Genomic DNA, 22,254 nt, shown 5'->3' on the forward strand with positions numbered 1-22,254 from the left:
AGATAATAAGGACATACAACGTAGATGTGCATATCGACAGGAAGTTACGATTCAATTTTTTTTCCAGGAGTTACGCCCCTTTGAACTTATTTGCCAAATATACTACTATATCCATTCTCAATTTTAATTTTATTGTAACTTTTTGTCATCGCAACTCCTCTCAAACCACACAACAGAATTTCATGAAACCTTTTCAAATAATGAGGACATACTACGAAGATGTGCATATCGACAGGAAATTACGATTCAATTGTTTTTCCAGGAGTTACGTCCCTTTGAACTTATTTGCCCAATATACTACTGCAACCTTTTGTCATCGCAACTTCTCTCAAACCAGACAACAGAATTTCATGAAACCTTTTCTGATAATAAGGACATACTACGTAGATGTGCATATCGACAGGAAATTACGATTCAATTTTTTTTCCAGGAGTTATGCCCCTTTGAACTTATTTACCCAATATACTACTGCAACCTTTTGTCATAGCAACTCCTCTCAAAACACACAACAGAATTTCATGAAACTGTGTAGATAATAAGGACATACTATGTAGATGTGCATATTGACAGGAAATTATGATTCAATTTTTTTTTCTGATACAATTTTTTTTTCTTACACTTATTTTATTTCTCCAATGACAATGTGGGGACGTGGGGTATGTGAGCACGCTCACTAAGGTTCTTTAATTCTTGATGCGTTTGCCCTTCTTTTTTTACTTGGGGCTCTTATGGATAGTAAAAAAGGCATTGTAATCGACCAGTCAAGGATTGTTGAGATGTGATATATGTCTATACATTGTAGAAAATTGTAAATATATAAAAAAAAAAAAAAAAAAAAAATTTTAGTGGGGTACAAAAAAGGGGGATCCATGCCCTTAATACCTGAGCAATATTCAATATATTCTATTAGGAGTCATAGCTACATGGGGATCTATCCATGTCTTGATTTGGACGACAGTTGTTTTATTTTGTTGGACACTTAAATTTGTGGAAAAAGTCATCCACGAAAACCAAGAAAATTGGATCCCCATGAATAAAAGTACTTTTACAGTATTCAAGTCTTATTTAGACAAAATTATTGAATTAGTCTATGCATGTTGGTGAGGGTAGTAAATTCAAGATTTAAAATATAAAAAAAATAAATTAAAATGAGCAAGTGCAGTGTAAAATACACAGAATTATACCAGTGTGGTTCTAAAAAACACTAAGGAAATGTATTGCTGAATATTAAAGAAATCTGCAAATGCCATGAAGGGACTGTAGCAGATCGCTTTATACAAAATATCTCATCCATATTTTTACCCATTTATTCTTAAATGACTGTTTAGCTAAACCTATCTTTTGTATTTCCAGCTCAGGTCTAGGGAAGAAGAGGTCGAAAGACTGGGTGTGAACAGTGAGGAAGTTCATAGGGAACTCGAACATAAAGATGCTCTGATCCAGAAGCTGGAGTGGGACTTTTCTATTGCCAAAGAAGAAGCAAGAAAGTCGGAAGATATAGTAAGAATTAAAAAAAATTAACAATCAACTTTAAATCTTAAACTTTATTGAAAAGCACTTTACGCCCATAAATAAACAAGGCAGACACTTTGAACTATAACCCTCGTCTTTCTTTAAATCAATATATATATATAAGCGATTCAAATTATATCAAGAACTCTCTGCCCTCAGTCTAAGTGACTTTTTTTTAAAAAGGAGCCTAATTTGTTAGTGTCCTGTTTTGTTTCAGGATTGAAAATATGTTTTAATTCATCTATATCATTTTTGTTTAATTATTATATTTATTTTCATTTGAAAATTCTTTTCTTAATTGTTCATTTATTTTACATTTAAAAAAGAAATGAAACTCAGCATCTAGTACATCATAATGTTAACAATAACTTGTGTGTAACTGTATGGATCTCTCTGACATTGTACCACAAGATTTCATATAACAATGGGAAGGCTTGGATTGAGTTTGGGATTAATTTCCCTGAACATGTATATAAGGGGCCAAAAAGAAGCATTTTTGTCTCGCCTTGACGGAGTCAAAAAGCGAGACATATGTGTGCTGTTTCCGGCCTTGGCAGCGGCGACATCGGCATCAACAATGTATTAGTTTGTGATTAGGTCTAGTTCATGGTGAACCACAAGTGGTAGATCAATCATATTTAGTATGCAGTTGTATAAGCATTGGCACATCTTATTTCCATGGAGATTATATGGCCCTGCCCCCTCAGTCATGGTCTATTGACTTCGAAACTTTTGCTTATTATACCCTACGCAACGAGTTTTTGACCCGTCAGTCCTATTTCTTGTCATCTCAACTCCTCTCAAACCACACAACAGAATTTCACAAAACCTTTTCAGATAATAAGGACATACAACGTAGATGTGCATATCGACAGGAAGTTACGATTCAATTTTTTTTCCAGGAGTTACGCCCCTTTGAACTTATTTGCCAAATATACTACTATATCCATTCTCAATTTTAATTTTATTGTAACTTTTTGTCATCGCAACTCCTCTCAAACCACACAACAGAATTTCATGAAACCTTTTGAAATAATGAGGACATACTACGAAGATGTGCATATCGACAGGAAATTACGATTCAATTGTTTTTCCAGGAGTTACGTCCCTTTGAACTTATTTGCCCAATATACTACTGCAACCTTTTGTCATCGCAACTTCTCTCAAACCAGACAACAGAATTTCATGAAACCTTTTCTGATAATAAGGACATACTACGTAGATGTGCATATCGACAGGAAATTACGATTCAATTTTTTTTCCAGGAGTTATGCCCCTTTGAACTTATTTACCCAATATACTACTGCAACCTTTTGTCATAGCAACTCCTCTCAAAACACACAACAGAATTTCATGAAACTGTGTAGATAATAAGGACATACTATGTAGATGTGCATATTGACAGGAAATTATGATTCAATTTTTTTTTCTGATACAATTTTTTTTTCTTACACTTATTTTATTTCTCCAATGACAATGTGGGGACGTGGGGTATGTGAGCACGCTCACTAAGGTTCTTTAATTCTTGATGCGTTTGCCATTCTTTTTTTACTTGGGGCTCTTATGGATAGTAAAAAAGGCATTGTAATCGACCAGTCAAGGATTGTTGAGATGTGATATATGTCTATACATTGTAGAAAATTGTAAATATATAAAAAAAAAAAAAAAAAAAAAATTTTAGTGGGGTACAAAAAAGGGGGATCCATGCCCTTAATACCTGAGCAATATTCAATATATTCTATTAGGAGTCATAGCTACATAGGGATCTATCCATGTCTTGATTTGGACGACAGTTGTTTTATTTTGTTGGACACTTAAATTTGTGGAAAAAGTCATCCACGAAAACCAAGAAAATTGGATCCCCATGAATAAAAGTACTTTTACAGTATTCAAGTCTTATTTAGACAAAATTATTGAATTAGTCTATGCATGTTGGTGAGGGTAGTAAATTCAAGATTTAAAATATAAAAAAAATAAATTAAAATGAGCAAGTGCAGTGTAAAATACACAGAATTATACCAGTGTGGTTCTAAAAAACACTAAGGAAATGTATTGCTGAATATTAAAGAAATCTGCAAATGCCATGAAGGGACTGTAGCAGATCGCTTTATACAAAATATCTCATCCATATTTTTACCCATTTATTCTTAAATGACTGTTTAGCTAAACCTATCTTTTGTATTTCCAGCTCAGGTCTAGGGAAGAAGAGGTCGAAAGACTGAGTGTGAACAGTGAGGAAGTTCATAGGGAACTCGAACATAAAGATGCTCTGATCCAGAAGCTGGAGTGGGACTTTTCTATTGCCAAAGAAGAAGCAAGAAAGTCGGAAGATATAGTAAGAATTAAAAAAAATTAACAATCAACTTTAAATCTTAAACTTTATTGAAAAGCACTTTACGCCCATAAATAAACAAGGCAGACACTTTGAACTATAACCCTCGTCTTTCTTTAAATCAATATATATATATAAGCGATTCAAATTATATCAAGAACTCTCTGCCCTCAGTCTAAGTGACTTTTTTTTAAAAAGGAGCCTAATTTGTTAGTGTCCTGTTTTGTTTCAGGATTGAAAATATGTTTTAATTCATCTATATCATTTTTGTTTAATTATTATATTTATTTTCATTTGAAAATTCTTTTCTTAATTGTTCATTTATTTTAAATTTAAAAAAGAAATGAAACTCAGCATCTAGTACATCATAATGTTAACAATAACTTGTGTGTAACTGTATGGATCTCTCTGACATTGTGCCACAAGGTTTCATATAACAATGGGAAGGCTTGGATTGAGTTTGGGATTAATTTCCCTGAACATGTATATAAGGGGCCAAAAAGAAGCATTTTTGTCTCGCCTTGACGGAGTCAAAAAGCGAGACATATGTGTGCTGTTTCCAGCCTTGGCAGCGGCGACATCGGCATCAACAATGTATTAGTTTGTGATTAGGTCTAGTTCATGGTGAACCACAAGTGGTAGATCAATCATATTTAGTATGCAGTTGTATAAGCATTGGCACATCTTATTTCCATGGAGATTATATGGCCCTGCCCCCTCAGTCATGGTCTATTGACTTCGAAACTTTTGCTTATTATACCCTACGCAACGAGTTTTTGACCCGTCAGTCCTATTTCTTGTCATCTCAACTCCTCTCAAACCACACAACAGAATTTCACAAAACCTTTTCAGATAATAAGGACATACAACGTAGATGTGCATATCGACAGGAAGTTACGATTCAATTTTTTTTCCAGGAGTTACGCCCCTTTGAACTTATTTGCCAAATATACTACTATATCCATTCTCAATTTTAATTTTATTGTAACTTTTTGTCATCGCAACTCCTCTCAAACCACACAACAGAATTTCATGAAACCTTTTCAAATAATGAGGACATACTACGAAGATGTGCATATCGACAGGAAATTACGATTCAATTGTTTTTCCAGGAGTTACGTCCCTTTGAACTTATTTGCCCAATATACTACTGCAACCTTTTGTCATCGCAACTTCTCTCAAACCAGACAACAGAATTTCATGAAACCTTTTCTGATAATAAGGACATACTACGTAGATGTGCATATCGACAGGAAATTACGATTCAATTTTTTTTCCAGGAGTTATGCCCCTTTGAACTTATTTACCCAATATACTACTGCAACCTTTTGTCATAGCAACTCCTCTCAAAACACACAACAGAATTTCATGAAACTGTGTAGATAATAAGGACATACTATGTAGATGTGCATATTGACAGGAAATTATGATTCAATTTTTTTTTCTGATATAATTTTTTTTTCTTACACTTATTTTATTTCTCCAATGACAATGTGGGGACGTGGGGTATGTGAGCACGCTCACTAAGGTTCTTTAATTCTTGATGCGTTTGCCCTTCTTTTTTTACTTGGGGCTCTTATGGATAGTAAAAAAGGCATTGTAATCGACCAGTCAAGGATTGTTGAGATGTGATATATGTCTATACATTGTAGAAAATTGTAAATATATAAAAAAAAAAAAAAAAAAAAATTTTAGTGGGGTACAAAAAAGGGGGATCCATGCCCTTAATACCTGAGCAATATTCAATATATTCTATTAGGAGTCATAGCTACATGGGGATCTATCCATGTCTTGATTTGGACGACAGTTGTTTTATTTTGTTGGACACTTAAATTTGTGGAAAAAGTCATCCACGAAAACCAAGAAAATTGGATCCCCATGAATAAAAGTACTTTTACAGTATTCAAGTCTTATTTAGACAAAATTATTGAATTAGTCTATGCATGTTGGTGAGGGTAGTAAATTCAAGATTTAAAATATAAAAAAAATAAATTAAAATGAGCAAGTGCAGTGTAAAATACACAGAATTATACCTGTGTGGTTCTAAAAAACACTAAGGAAATGTATTGCTGAATATTAAAGAAATCTGCAAATGCCATGAAGGGACTGTAGCAGATCGCTTTATACAAAATATCTCATCCATATTTTTACCCATTTATTCTTAAATGACTGTTTAGCTAAACCTATCTTTTGTATTTCCAGCTCAGGTCTAGGGATGAAGAGGTCGAAAGACTGGGTGTGAACAGTGAGGAAGTTCATAGGGAACTCGAACATAAAGATGCTCTGATCCAGAAGCTGGAGTGGGACTTTTCTATTGCCAAAGAAGAAGCAAGAAAGTCGGAAGATATAGTAAGAATTAAAAAAAATTAACAATCAACTTTAAATCTTAAACTTTATTGAAAAGCACTTTACGCCCATAAATAAACAAGGCAGACACTTTGAACTATAACCCTCGTCTTTCTTTAAATCAATATATATATATAAGCGATTCAAATTATATCAAGAACTCTCTGCCCTCAGTCTAAGTGACTTTTTTTTAAAAAGGAGCCTAATTTGTTAGTGTCCTGTTTTGTTTCAGGATTGAAAATATGTTTTAATTCATCTATATCATTTTTGTTTAATTATTATATTTATTTTCATTTGAAAATTCTTTTCTTAATTGTTCATTTATTTTACATTTAAAAAAGAAATGAAACTCAGCATCTAGTACATCATAATGTTAACAATAACTTGTGTGTAACTGTATGGATCTCTCTGACATTGTATCACAAGGTTTCATATAACAATGGGAAGGCTTGGATTGAGTTTGGGATTAATTTCCCTGAACATGTATATAAGGGGCCAAAAAGAAGCATTTTTGTCTCGCCTTGACGGAGTCAAAAAGCGAGACATATGTGTGCTGTTTCCGGCCTTGGCAGCGGCGACATCGGCATCAACAATGTATTAGTTTGTGATTAGGTCTAGTTCATAGTGAACCACAAGTGGTAGATCAATCATATTTAGTATGCAGTTGTATAAGCATTGGCACATCTTATTTCCATGGAGATTATATGGCCCTGCCCCCTAAGTCATGGTCTATTGACTTCGAAACTTTTGCTTATTATACCCTACGCAACGAGTTTTTGACCCGTCTGTCCGTCCGTCAGTCCTATTTCTTGTCATCTCAACTCCTCTCAAACCACACAACAGAATTTCACAAAACCTTTTCAGATAATAAGGACATACAACGTAGATGTGCATATCGACAGGAAGTTACGATTCAATTTTTTTTCCAGGAGTTACGCCCCTTTGAACTTATTTGCCAAATATACTACTATATCCATTCTCAATTTTAATTTTATTGTAACTTTTTGTCATCGCAACTCCTCTCAAACCACACAACAGAATTTCATGAAACCTTTTCAAATAATGAGGACATACTACGAAGATGTGCATATCGACAGGAAATTACGATTCAATTGTTTTTCCAGGAGTTACGTCCCTTTGAACTTATTTGCCCAATATACTACTGCAACCTTTTGTCATCGCAACTTCTCTCAAACCAGACAACAGAATTTCATGAAACCTTTTCTGATAATAAGGACATACTACGTAGATGTGCATATCGACAGGAAATTACGATTCAATTTTTTTTCCAGGAGTTATGCCCCTTTGAACTTATTTACCCAATATACTACTGCAACCTTTTGTCATAGCAACTCCTCTCAAAACACACAACAGAATTTCATGAAACTGTGTAGATAATAAGGACATACTATGTAGATGTGCATATTGACAGGAAATTATGATTCAATTTTTTTTTCTGATACAATTTTTTTTTCTTACACTTATTTTATTTCTCCAATGACAATGTGGGGACGTGGGGTATGTGAGCACGCTCACTAAGGTTCTTTAATTCTTGATGCGTTTGCCCTTCTTTTTTTACTTGGGGCTCTTATGGATAGTAAAAAAGGCATTGTAATCGACCAGTCAAGGATTGTTGAGATGTGATATATGTCTATACATTGTAGAAAATTGTAAATATATAAAAAAAAAAAAAAAAAAAAATTTTAGTGGGGTACAAAAAAGGGGGATCCATGCCCTTAATACCTGAGCAATATTCAATATATTCTATTAGGAGTCATAGCTACATGGGGATCTATCCATGTCTTGATTTGGACGACAGTTGTTTTATTTTGTTGGACACTTAAATTTGTGGAAAAAGTCATCCACGAAAACCAAGAAAATTGGATCCCCATGAATAAAAGTACTTTTACAGTATTCAAGTCTTATTTAGACAAAATTATTGAATTAGTCTATGCATGTTGGTGAGGGTAGTAAATTCAAGATTTAAAATATAAAAAAAATAAATTAAAATGAGCAAGTGCAGTGTAAAATACACAGAATTATACCAGTGTGGTTCTAAAAAACACTAAGGAAATGTATTGCTGAATATTAAAGAAATCTGCAAATGCCATGAAGGGACTGTAGCAGATCGCTTTATACAAAATATCTCATCCATATTTTTACCCATTTATTCTTAAATGACTGTTTAGCTAAACCTATCTTTTGTATTTCCAGCTCAGGTCTAGGGAAGAAGAGGTCGAAAGACTGGGTGTGAACAGTGAGGAAGTTCATAGGGAACTCGAACATAAAGATGCTCTGATCCAGAAGCTGGAGTGGGACTTTTCTATTGCCAAAGAAGAAGCAAGAAAGTCGGAAGATATAGTAAGAATTAAAAAAAATTAACAATCAACTTTAAATCTTAAACCTTATTGAAAAGCACTTTACGCCCATAAATAAACAAGGCAGACACTTTGAACTATAACCCTCGTCTTTCTTTAAATCAATATATATATATAAGCGATTCAAATTATATCAAGAACTCTCTGCCCTCAGTCTAAGTGACTTTTTTTTAAAAAGGAGCCTAATTTGTTATGTCCTGTTTTGTTTCAGGATTGAAAATATGTTTTAATTCATCTATATCATTTTTGTTTAATTATTATATTTAATTTCATTTGAAAATTCTTTTCTTAATTGTTCATTTATTTTACATTTAAAAAAGAAATGAAACTCAGCATCTAGTACATCATAATGTTAACAATAACTTGTGTGTAACTGTATGGATCTCTCTGACATTGTACCACAAGGTTTCATATAACAATGGGAAGGCTTGGATTGAGTTTGGGATTAATTTCCCTGAACATGTATATAAGGGGCCAAAAAGAAGCATTTTTGTCTCGCCTTGACGGAGTCAAAAAGCGAGACATATGTGTGCTGTTTCCGGCCTTGGCAGCGGCGACATCGGCATCAACAATGTATTAGTTTGTGATTAGGTCTAGTTCATAGTGAACCACAAGTGGTAGATCAATCATATTTAGTATGCAGTTGTATAAGCATTGGCACATCTTATTTCCATGGAGATTATATGGCCCTGCCCCCTAAGTCATGGTCTATTGACTTCGAAACTTTTGCTTATTATACCCTACGCAACGAGTTTTTGACCCGTCTGTCCGTCCGTCAGTCCTATTTCTTGTCATCTCAACTCCTCTCAAACCACACAACAGAATTTCACAAAACCTTTTCAGATAATAAGGACATACAACGTAGATGTGCATATCGACAGGAAGTTACGATTCAATTTTTTTTCCAGGAGTTACGCCCCTTTGAACTTATTTGCCAAATATACTACTATATCCATTCTCAATTTTAATTTTATTGTAACTTTTTGTCATCGCAACTCCTCTCAAACCACACAACAGAATTTCATGAAACCTTTTCAAATAATGAGGACATACTACGAAGATGTGCATATCGACAGGAAATTACGATTCAATTGTTTTTCCAGGAGTTACGTCCCTTTGAACTTATTTGCCCAATATACTACTGCAACCTTTTGTCATCGCAACTTCTCTCAAACCAGACAACAGAATTTCATGAAACCTTTTCTGATAATAAGGACATACTACGTAGATGTGCATATCGACAGGAAATTACGATTCAATTTTTTTTCCAGGAGTTATGCCCCTTTGAACTTATTTACCCAATATACTACTGCAACCTTTTGTCATAGCAACTCCTCTCAAAACACACAACAGAATTTCATGAAACTGTGTAGATAATAAGGACATACTATGTAGATGTGCATATTGACAGGAAATTATGATTCAATTTTTTTTTCTGATACAATTTTTTTTTCTTACACTTATTTTATTTCTCCAATGACAATGTGGAGACGTGGGGTATGTGAGCACGCTCACTAAGGTTCTTTAATTCTTGATGCGTTTGCCCTTCTTTTTTTACTTGGGGCTCTTATGGATAGTAAAAAAGGCATTGTAATCGACCAGTCAAGGATTGTTGAGATGTGATATATGTCTATACATTGTAGAAAATTGTAAATATATAAAAAAAAAAAAAAAAAAAAATTTTAGTGGGGTACAAAAAAGGGGGATCCATGCCCTTAATACCTGAGCAATATTCAATATATTCTATTAGGAGTCATAGCTACATGGGGATCTATCCATGTCTTGATTTGGACGACAGTTGTTTTATTTTGTTGGACACTTAAATTTGTGGAAAAAGTCATCCACGAAAACCAAGAAAATTGGATCCCCATGAATAAAAGTACTTTTACAGTATTCAAGTCTTATTTAGACAAAATTATTGAATTAGTCTATGCATGTTGGTGAGGGTAGTAAATTCAAGATTTAAAATATAAAAAAAATAAATTAAAATGAGCAAGTGCAGTGTAAAATACACAGAATTATACCAGTGTGGTTCTAAAAAACACTAAGGAAATGTATTGCTGAATATTAAAGAAATCTGCAAATGCCATGAAGGGACTGTAGCAGATCGCTTTATACAAAATATCTCATCCATATTTTTACCCATTTATTCTTAAATGACTGTTTAGCTAAACCTATCTTTTGTATTTCCAGCTCAGGTCTAGGGAAGAAGAGGTCGAAAGACTGGGTGTGAACAGTGAGGAAGTTCATAGGGAACTCGAACATAAAGATGCTCTGATCCAGAAGCTGGAGTGGGACTTTTCTATTGCCAAAGAAGAAGCAAGAAAGTCGGAAGATATAGTAAGAATTAAAAAAAATTAACAATCAACTTTAAATCTTAAACTTTATTGAAAAGCACTTTACGCCCATAAATAAACAAGGCAGACACTTTGAACTATAACCCTCGTCTTTCTTTAAATCAATATATATATATAAGCGATTCAAATTATATCAAGAACTCTCTGCCCTCAGTCTAAGTGACTTTTTTTTAAAAAGGAGCCTAATTTGTTAGTGTCCTGTTTTGTTTCAGGATTGAAAATATGTTTTAATTCATCTATATCATTTTTGTTTAATTATTATATTTATTTTCATTTGAAAATTCTTTTCTTAATTGTTCATTTATTTTACATTTAAAAAAGAAATGAAACTCAGCATCTAGTACATCATAATGTTAACAATAACTTGTGTGTAACTGTATGGATCTCTCTGACATTGTACCACAAGGTTTCATATAACAATGGGAAGGCTTGGATTGAGTTTGGGATTAATTTCCCTGAACATGTATATAAGGGGCCAAAAAGAAGCATTTTTGTCTCGCCTTGACGGAGTCAAAAAGCGAGACATATGTGTGCTGTTTCCGGCCTTGGCAGCGGCGACATCGGCATCAACAATGTATTAGTTTGTGATTAGGTCTAGTTCATAGTGAACCACAAGTGGTAGATCAATCATATTTAGTATGCAGTTGTATAAGCATTGGCACATCTTATTTCCATGGAGATTATATGGCCCTGCCCCCTAAGTCATGGTCTATTGACTTCGAAACTTTTGCTTATTATACCCTACGCAACGAGTTTTTGACCCGTCTGTCCGTCCGTCAGTCCTATTTCTTGTCATCTCAACTCCTCTCAAACCACACAACAGAATTTCACAAAACCTTTTCAGATAATAAGGACATACAACGTAGATGTGCATATCGACAGGAAGTTACGATTCAATTTTTTTTCCAGGAGTTACGCCCCTTTGAACTTATTTGCCAAATATACTACTATATCCATTCTCAATTTTAATTTTATTGTAACTTTTTGTCATCGCAACTCCTCTCAAACCACACAACAGAATTTCATGAAACCTTTTCAAATAATGAGGACATACTACGAAGATGTGCATATCGACAGGAAATTACGATTCAATTGTTTTTCCAGGAGTTACGTCCCTTTGAACTTATTTGCCCAATATACTACTGCAACCTTTTGTCATCGCAACTTCTCTCAAACCAGACAACAGAATTTCATGAAACCTTTTCTGATAATAAGGACATACTACGTAGATGTGCATATCGACAGGAAATTACGATTCAATTTTTTTTCCAGGAGTTATGCCCCTTTGAACTTATTTACCCAATATACTACTGCAACCTTTTGTCATAGCAACTCCTCTCAAAACACACAACAGAATTTCATGAAACTGTGTAGATAATAAGGACATACTATGTAGATGTGCATATTGACAGGAAATTATGATTCAATTTTTTTTTCTGATACAATTTTTTTTTCTTACACTTATTTTATTTCTCCAATGACAATGTGGGGACGTGGGGTATGTGAGCACGCTCACTAAGGTTCTTTAATTCTTGATGCGTTTGCCCTTCTTTTTTTAATTGGGGCTCTTATGGATAGTAAAAAAGGCATTGTAATCGACCAGTCAAGGATTGTTGAGATGTGATATATGTCTATACATTGTAGAAAATTGTAAATATATATAAAAAAAAAAAAAAAAAAAATTTTAGTGGGGTACAAAAAAGGGGGATCCATGCCCCAAATACCAGAGCAATATTCAATATATTCTATTAGGAGTCATAGCTACATGGGGATCTATCCATGTCTTGATTTGGATGACAGTTGTTTTATTTTGTTGAACACTTAAATTTGTGGAAAAAGTCATCCACGAAAACCAAGAAAATTGGATCCCCATGAATAAAAGTACTTTTACAGTATTCAAGTCTTATTTAGACAAAATTATTGAATTAGTCTATGCATGTTGGTGAGGGTAGTAAATTCAAGATTTAAAATATAAAAAAATAAATTAAAATGAGCAAGTGCAGTGTAAAATACACAGAATTATACCAGTGTGGTTCTAAAAAACACTAAGGAAATGTATTGCTGAATATTAAAGAAATCTGCAAATGCCATGAAGGGACTGTAGCAGATCGCTTTATACAAAATATCTCATCCATATTTTTACCCATTTATTCTTAAATGACTGTTTAGCTAAACCTATCTTTTGTATTTCCAGCTCAGGTCTAGGGAAGAAGAGGTCGAAAGACTGAGTGTGAACAGTGAGGAAGTTCATAGGGAACTCGAACATAAAGATGCTCTGATCCAGAAGCTGGAGTCGGACTTCTCTATTGCCAAAGAAGAAGCAAGAAAGTCGGAAGATATAGTAAGAATTAAAAAAAATTAACAATCAACTTTAAATCTTAAACTTTATTGAAAAGCACTTTACGCCCATAAATAAACAAGGCAGACACTTTGAACTATAACCCTCGTCTTTCTTTAAATCAATATATATATATAAGCGATTCAAATTATATCAAGAACTCTCTGCCCTCAGTCTAAGTGACTTTTTTTAAAAGGAGCCTAATTTGTTAGTGTCCTGTTTTGTTTCAGGATTGAAAATATGTTTTAATTCATCTATATCATTTTTGTTTAATTATTATATTTATTTTCATTTGAAAATTCTTTTCTTAATTGTTCATTTATTTTACATTTAAAAAAGAAATGAAACTCAGCATCTAGTACATCATAATGTTAACAATAACTTGTGTGTAACTGTATGGATCTCTCTGACATTGTACCACAAGGTTTCATATAACAATGGGAAGGCTTGGATTGAGTTTGGGATTAATTTCCCTGAACATGTATATAAGGGGCCAAAAAGAAGCATTTTTGTCTCGCCTTGACGGAGTCAAAAAGCGAGACATATGTGTGCTGTTTCCGGCCTTGGCAGCGGCGACATCGGCATCAACAATGTATTAGTTTGTGATTAGGTCTAGTTCATGGTGAACCACAAGTGGTAGATCAATCATATTTAGTATGCAGTTGTATAAGCATTGGCACATCTTATTTCCATGGAGATTATATGGCCCTGCCCCCTAAGTCATGGTCTATTGACTTCGAAACTTTTGCTTATTATACCCTACGCAACGAGTTTTTGACCCGTCTGTCCGTCCGTCAGTCCTATTTCTTGTCATCTCAACTCCTCTCAAACCACACAACAGAATTTCACAAAACCTTTTCAGATAATAAGGACATACAACGTAGATGTGCATATCGACAGGAAGTTACGATTCAATTTTTTTTCCAGGAGTTACGCCCCTTTGAACTTATTTGCCAAATATACTACTATATCCATTCTCAATTTTAATTTTATTGTAACTTTTTGTCATCGCAACTCCTCTCAAACCACACAACAGAATTTCATGAAACCTTTTCAAATAATGAGGACATACTACGAAGATGTGCATATCGACAGGAAATTACGATTCAATTGTTTTTCCAGGAGTTACGTCCCTTTGAACTTATTTGCCCAATATACTACTGCAACCTTTTGTCATCGCAACTTCTCTCAAACCAGACAACAGAATTTCATGAAACCTTTTCTGATAATAAGGACATACTACGTAGATGTGCATATCGACAGGAAATTACGATTCAATTTTTTTTCCAGGAGTTATGCCCCTTTGAACTTATTTACCCAATATACTACTGCAACCTTTTGTCATAGCAACTCCTCTCAAAACACACAACAGAATTTCATGAAACTGTGTAGATAATAAGGACATACTATGTAGATGTGCATATTGACAGGAAATTATGATTCAATTTTTTTTTCTGATACAATTTTTTTTTCCTACACTTATTTTATTTCTCCAATGACAATGTGGGGACGTGGGGTATGTGAGCACGCTCACTAAGGTTCTTTAATTCTTGATGCGTTTGCCCTTCTTTTTTTAATTGGGGCTCTTATGGATAGTAAAAAAGGCATTGTAATCTACCAGTCAAGGATTGTTGAGATGTGATATATGTCTATACATTGTAGAAAATTGTAAATATATAAAAAAAAAAAAAAAAAAATTTTAGTGGGGTACAAAAAAGGGGGATCCATGCCCCAAATACCTGAGCAATATTCAATATATTCTATTAGGAGTCATAGCTACATGGGGATCTATCCATGTCTTGATTTGGACGACAGTTGTTTTATTTTGTTGGACACTTAAATTTGTGGAAAAAGTCATCCACGAAAACCAAGAAAATTGGATCCCCATGAATAAAAGTACTTTTACAGTATTCAAGTCTTATTTAGACAAAATTATTGAATTAGTCTATGCATGTTAGTGAGGGTAGTAAATTCAAGATTTAAAATATAAAAAAATAAATTAAAATGAGCAAGTGCAGCGTAAAATACACAGAATTATACCAGTGTGGTTCTAAAAAACACTAAGGAAATGTATTGCTGAATATTAAAGAAATCTGCAAATGCCATGAAGGGACTGTAGCAGATCGCTTTATACAAAATATCTCATCCATATTTTTACCCATTTATTCTTAAATGACTGTTTAGCTAAACCTATCTTTTGTATTTCCAGCTCAGGTCTAGGGAAGAAGAGGTCGAAAGACTGAGTGTGAACAGTGAGGAAGTTCATAGGGAACTCGAACATAAAGATGCTCTGATCCAGAAGCTGGAGTCGGACTTCTCTATTGCCAAAGAAGAAGCAAGAAAGTCGGAAGATATAGTAAGAATTAAAAAAAATTAACAATCAACTTTAAATCTTAAACTTTATTGAAAAGCACTTTACGCCCATAAATAAACAAGGCAGACACTTTGAACTATAACCCTCGTCTTTCTTTAAATCAATATATATATATAAGCGATTCAAATTATATCAAGAACTCTCTGCCCTCAGTCTAAGTGACTTTTTTTAAAAGGAGCCTAATTTGTTAAGTGTCCTGTTTTGTTTCAGGATTGAAAATATGTTTTAATTCATCTATATCATTTTTGTTTAATTATTATATTTATTTTCATTTGAAAATTTTTTTCTTAATTGTTCATTTACAAGGGGTGTTCTGTTAGCTGCTTTATTCTTATCTTTGTACTCTAGAAGTTCTTGGTGACTAGTTTTGTTTGCTCTTTCGAAAGAGCTATCAATGATGTTGTTAATGTATCCTCGAACAACTAGATGTTTACGTAGTTGTCCAAGTCTAGCATTTTGCGTATTTTCAGTAGAGCATATTCTCTTGATTCTCAATGCCTGGATGAATGGGATGCCACGGGAGCAGTGTTTAGGATGGCAACTTTTAGGAGAAAGGAATTGATGTTTGTCCGTTTGTTTGGTATGAAGGTCCGTTATAATGGTTCCGTTCTTGATGTAACTCGTAGTGTCGAGGAAGTTTATTTTCTCCGTAGATGATTCATATGTAAATTTTATTTTATATATATATATATACAACTCGTCTAAACATCAACCCAACAATGTAAGATCTGTAAATTTGCTTTCGCAAATTTTTTGTTCTTCCCTCGCCGGGATTCAAACCCATGCTACTGAGATATCATGACACCAAATTGCCTGCACTGTAACCGGCACGCTTGACCAAACGACCACTTGGGCTTCTTAAAAATGAAGCTTTCGGTGGCCATGTGTTACCTTTCCATGTCAGTGTTAATCTAGCGTCGCACTACAGTACATGATATATAAGACATGAAGATATTATTTTTTACAGATCAGCTTAATTATCTATAGTAAACGATCCTACAAATTAATGTAAGATACAGTCACAGAAATAATTATATTGATAAGTATGTCTGAACCAGGGACAAACTGGACGATATTTATCTAAACGCACTCAAGAACATCTGTATCGTTTTAAAAGACCCAATAAATTCAAAAGTATCATTTATCAACACCTTAAGAAGCACAATCATCCTATTAAATATTTAGCAGTTCAACCTTTAGAAGTAGTAAATAAGCAGCCTGGTGAATCTCATTCAAAGTTTGTACGATCGCGGAAAATAATTGAATTAAATTGGATTAAAAAATTACAGACTGTCTACCCTCTCGGTCTTAATGATAATATCATGGGAATTGGTAATATATCAAGAACCGATTCTGTTAACATTTTGGATATAGTTTCTAAAACTGTTCGTAAAAACCGTTCTCATGGTCGTAGAAAAAATCGCAATCAAAGAAAATTTCGGACCAATCATACCAATATTTCGGACCTAATTTCTATTTCAAAAAACAACGGCAGACATTATCTGTTAACAAAGCTCTGTTCATTACCGGTTAATAAGTTAAATAAAATTTTAGAGGATTGCAACACAATTTCAAATAGCAGTCCTAAGTATGAAATCGTTCAAATTATAATGGCATATTGTTATTCTAAACTGTTTCCCAAAATTGATCGCCCTGAAGATCATAAAAAACAGTTTATTAAAATAAAGTATGTCAATAAAGGTTTTGATTTTGTAAATATTGCCGGTATTTTTAACGACCATTCTGTTAAAGAACAAATTCCGGGATATTTTGATAATACTGAGCTCCCTCTTATTTGTTATATTTACAAGAAATCTACCCGGAAATTTGTGTTTAATTATAGCCAATTGTGTAAAGATGTTAATATCAGTGAAAATACACCTACTTCATGTAATTGCAGTAATTCCGAATACATTTATGGACCCATTTCCCATGTTATAACAGGAGATCTTAACATCGTTCAAGACCGAGAGTTAAAATCATTCCTCAGTAAAGGACCTAAATATCGTCCCCCGTCAATTATTAATTGGAATGAGTGTCGTAATATCATCCACGACTCACTCCATACTTACTGTTTGAAATGGATAAAACGGGAAAAAGCTGACAAAAAATCTTTGGACTCTTTTTTTAAATCAGTAATGAACATAGTTGATATACGTATTCAACATTTTAAAGAACATTTTACTCTTAACAATAACCACAATAAACCTATTTCTCGTATCAAACATAAACTAAAAGAACTAGCCAAGGAATTTGTTTTTGTCCCGGCCGATAAAGCTGCTAATAATATTATTATTGTTTGACGTAAATTTTACATTGAGGTTCTGAAAAAAGAAATCACCAATTCACCAACATTCCAACTGACTCCATTTTCAGAAAACGACATCTGTAACAAACATAAACTTTTAGCTACCGCTTTACAAGCAGAACCAAATACAATGAAAGTCCCAACTATGTATTGGCTTCCGAAGCTACACAAAACACCTTACAAATATAGATTCATTTCGTCTTCAAGCCATTGTTCCACTACTAAATTGTCTATTCTTCTTACCAGTACACTTGGTACAATCAAAAACCTGATAATAAATTGTTCAAATAAGGCCTTCGAAAATAGTGGAATTAATTACTTTTGGAGTGTCAAGAACTCGTTGGAAGTACTTGATAAACTGCATGCATATATTGGTGATTTTGAATCTGTTCAAAGTTTTGATTTTTCTACCCTATATACCACATTGCCTCACATTCTCATTAAGAAAAAATTCACACACCTAATTAAATGGGCATTTAAAAAGTCAGAATGTGAATATATATGTTCAAACTCTTTTAGGTCATTTTTTAGTAGCAATAAACAAAAAAACTATGTCAATTGGACATGCTTTGATACTATATATGCCCTTGAATTTTTACTAGATAACATTTTTGTTCGCTTTGGGGATTCCGTATATCGTCAGGTTATCGGAATTCCAATGGGGACTAACTGTGCACCACTTATTGCGGACCTTTTTTTGTATTGCTATGAGTTACAATTTATGACAAAAATCAGTAAAGACCCATCGAAACAACATCTGATACACAAATTTAATAATACTTTTAGATATTTGGATGATATTTTGGCTCTCAATAATGACGACTTCAGTATGTATACTAAAGAAATTTATCCTGTTGAACTTACTTTAAATAAAGCTAATACTAACCATGACCACTGCCCTTTCCTCGATCTTGATATCTATATCATTAACGGAAAGCTTAATACTAAAATATATGATAAAAGAGATGATTTTTCATTTCCTATCGTTAATTATCCATTTTTAGATGGTGACGTTCCCTTGTCACCATCTTACGGTGTTTATATATCTCAACTTGTACGATTCGCTCGTGTATGTAACAATGTTTTAGATTTTAACGAGAGAAATGTATGTATTACTGAAAAATTATTACACCAGGGTTTTCGATATCACAAACTAGTCAAAACATTTACTAAATTTTATCATCGGTATAAGGACATCATTCGTAAATATAGCTCAACATGCAGACTTCTTATACGTTCAGGTATTTCACATCCAATTTTTTATGGAAATATTCTTTATAAAGCACAAAAATGTCAGTATTCACCTCTGAAACTAACAAAACCTTTAAATAGACTTATTAAGAAGGGATATAGTTACGATACTGTTGTCAGGTCATTAAAGATTGCATATTTTGGCGTTGATATTGATTCACTTATAAGGTCTTTGCATCTGCACTAAACACATTTATTTAAAAACCAGTTGTTGGCATGACACGGGTTATGTTCTTCTCATATATGTTATGATGGTATGATACTAAACCCCTAACGGGAAGGATTGTGCCTGATATTCATATGATGAAGACATAATCTTTCAATCAGTTTAATTGAAGTCTGGAGCTGGCATGTCAGTTAACTGCTAGTAGTCTGTTGTTATTTATGTATTATTGTCATTTTGTTTATTTTCTTTGGTTACATCTTCTGACATCAGACTCGGACTTCTCTTGAACTGAATTTTAATGTGCGTATTGTTATGCGTTTACTTTTCTACATTGGCTAGAGGTATAGGGGGAGGGTTGAGATCTCATAAACATGTTTAACCCCGCCGCATTTTTGCGCCTGTCCCAAGTCAGGAGCCTCTAGCCTTTGTTAGTCTTGTATTATTTTTAATTTTAGTTTCTTGTGTACAATTTGGAGTTTAGTATGACGTTCATTATCACTGAACTAGTATATATATTTGTTTAGGGGCCAGCTGAAGGACGCCTCCGGGTGCGGGAATTTCTCGCTGCATTGAAGACCTGTTGGTGGCCTTCTGCTGTTGTCTGTTCTGTGGTCGGGTTGTTGTCTCTTTGACACATTCCCCATTTCCATTCTCAATTTTATTTACAACAAGTTTCCAGTGGAAAGGTAACACCCGGCCACCGAAAGCTTCATTTTTATGAAGCCCAGGTGGTCGTGTGGTCTAGTGCACCGGTTACAGTGCATGCAATTTGGTGTCACGATATCTCAGTAGCATGGGTTCGAATCCCGGTGAGGGAAGAACAAAAAATTTGCGAAAGCAAATTTACAGATCTAACATTGTTGGGTTGATGTTTAGACGAGTTGTATATACAGAATGTACACAGCCATGTATCACCATCACTGCTGGTGATCCGATGGATAAATCTGTTGTAGAGTTGTCACTGGTTCAGACATACTTATATAAGATTCAAATTATATCAAGGACTCCCTGCCCTCAGTCTTAGTGACTTTTTTTAAAAAGGAGCCTAATTTGTAAGTGTCCTGTTTTGTTTCAGGATTGAAAATATGTTTTAATTTATCTATATCATTTAAGTTATTATATTTATTTTCATTTGAAAATTCTTTTCTTAATTGTTCATTTATTTTACATTTAAAAAAGAAATGAAACTCAGCATCTAGTACATCATAATGTTAACAATAACTTGTGTGTAACTGTATGGATCTCTTTGACATTGTACCACAAGGTTTCATATAACAATGGGAAGGCTTGGATTGAGTTTGGGATTAATTTCCCTGAACATGTAGGAATAAGGGACCAAAAAGAAGTATTTTTCTTGTTTACAGACAATAACTTGTGTTTCAGTATATAGATCTCTCTGAAATTATACTACAAGGTTTCTTACTACAAAGGAAAGGCAGAAATTGAGTTTTTGGGTACTTGCTCCAATGGGAGTTTCCATAAGTTGGGGGCCCAAAAAGGGGCCCAAATAAGCATTTTTGTAGTTTCCAGTCAATAATTTGTGTTTAAGTGTATAAATGACTCTCTGAAATTATACCACAAGTTTGCATACTACAAAAGGATGGTTATGGGGGTTATGGCTCACAACATTTAGCCAATAGGGGCAAAAAAGGGGGGAAAACAAGGGTTTTTCTGGTTAAAGGACAATTTAAAAGCAGTGTAAGGGAGGTTCTCCAATTCCATTTAAAGAAAACTGTTATAGATATGTTTGATTACCTCACTTATAAAAAAGAAGATGTGGTATGATTGCCAATAAGACAACTCTCCACAAGAATCCAAAATGACACAGAAATTAACATCTATAGGTAACTAACGGCCTTCAACAATGAGCAAAGCCCATAGCACATAGTCAGCTATAAAAGGCCCCGAAATGACAATGTTAAACAATTCAAACGAGAAAACTAATGGCCTTATTTATTTAAATAAATGAACGAAAAACTAATATGTAACCCATAAACAAGCGACAACCACTGAATTACAGGCTCCTGACTTGGGACAGGCACATACATACATAATGTGGCGGGGTTAAACATGTTAGCGTGATCCCAACCCTCCCCCTAACCTGGGATAGTGGTATAACAATACAACATAAGAACGATTCCTATAAAAATCAGTTGAAAAAGGCTTAACTCATCAGATGAACAAAAATACAAGTGGACGAGGCCGGGTACTTGTACATCCCAACAACAAAAATACCCTGAACAGATCTGAGAGTACTCGCAGTTAACTGACAGCTAGTTCAAAGCCACTAACAACTAATAAAAAATCATGCATCTAAGACTAAATTATCAATCCGTACACATCCAACATCCACTGGATTTAGTGTAAAGACGTCATAAACAGTCAGAGAAAAACAGGACCTTGTGCAATGCCAAGATACAGGTATCGACAGATTGTACATCCATGAATGTGTATATGTATATAACATACTAGTAATATTTAGTTTGCTTTTAATTTACTGATAACAAAATGCTTGAAAATTATGTATTAAGAAATGATGAAAGTCTTGAGATAATAAGCTGTAATTTTTTTTAGCTCACCATCCCGAAGGGCCAATTGAGCTTTTCTTATCACTTGGCGTCATGAAGGGACTGTAGCCGATCGCTTTATACAAAATATCTCATCCATATTTTTACCCATTTATTCTTAAATGACTGTTTAGCTAAACCTATCTTTTGTATTTCCAGCTCAGGTCTAGGGAAGAAGAGGTCGAAAGACTGAGTGTGAACAGTGAGGAAGTTCATAGGGAACTCGAACATAAAGATGCTTTGATCAAGAGACTGGAATCTGACTTCTCTATTGCCAATTATATAGTAAGAATTAAAAAAAATAAAAATTAACTTTAAACTAAAC

At 33.8% G+C, this 22,254-nt stretch overlaps 1 protein-coding gene across 1 annotated transcript in view; it reads left to right on the plus strand.

Moving 5' to 3' along the window:
- LOC127705520 (plectin-like) overlaps nt 1-22,254 on the plus strand; it is a 64,502-nt gene that overhangs the window by 17,676 nt on the left and 24,572 nt on the right. The window contains exons 7-13 of the mRNA XM_052209848.1: nt 1,354-1,500; nt 3,701-3,847; nt 8,405-8,551; nt 10,762-10,908; nt 13,120-13,266; nt 15,473-15,619; nt 22,089-22,214. Of these exons, the coding sequence (XP_052065808.1) occupies nt 1,354-1,500; nt 3,701-3,847; nt 8,405-8,551; nt 10,762-10,908; nt 13,120-13,266; nt 15,473-15,619; nt 22,089-22,214 (1,008 nt within the window). The remainder of the gene's footprint in view (nt 1-1,353; nt 1,501-3,700; nt 3,848-8,404; nt 8,552-10,761; nt 10,909-13,119; nt 13,267-15,472; nt 15,620-22,088; nt 22,215-22,254) is intronic.

This window comes from Mytilus californianus, unplaced genomic scaffold, assembly GCF_021869535.1.
Source record: "Mytilus californianus isolate M0D057914Y unplaced genomic scaffold, xbMytCali1.0.p SCAF_6, whole genome shotgun sequence".
Taxonomy (NCBI): Eukaryota; Metazoa; Mollusca; class Bivalvia; order Mytilida; family Mytilidae; genus Mytilus; species Mytilus californianus.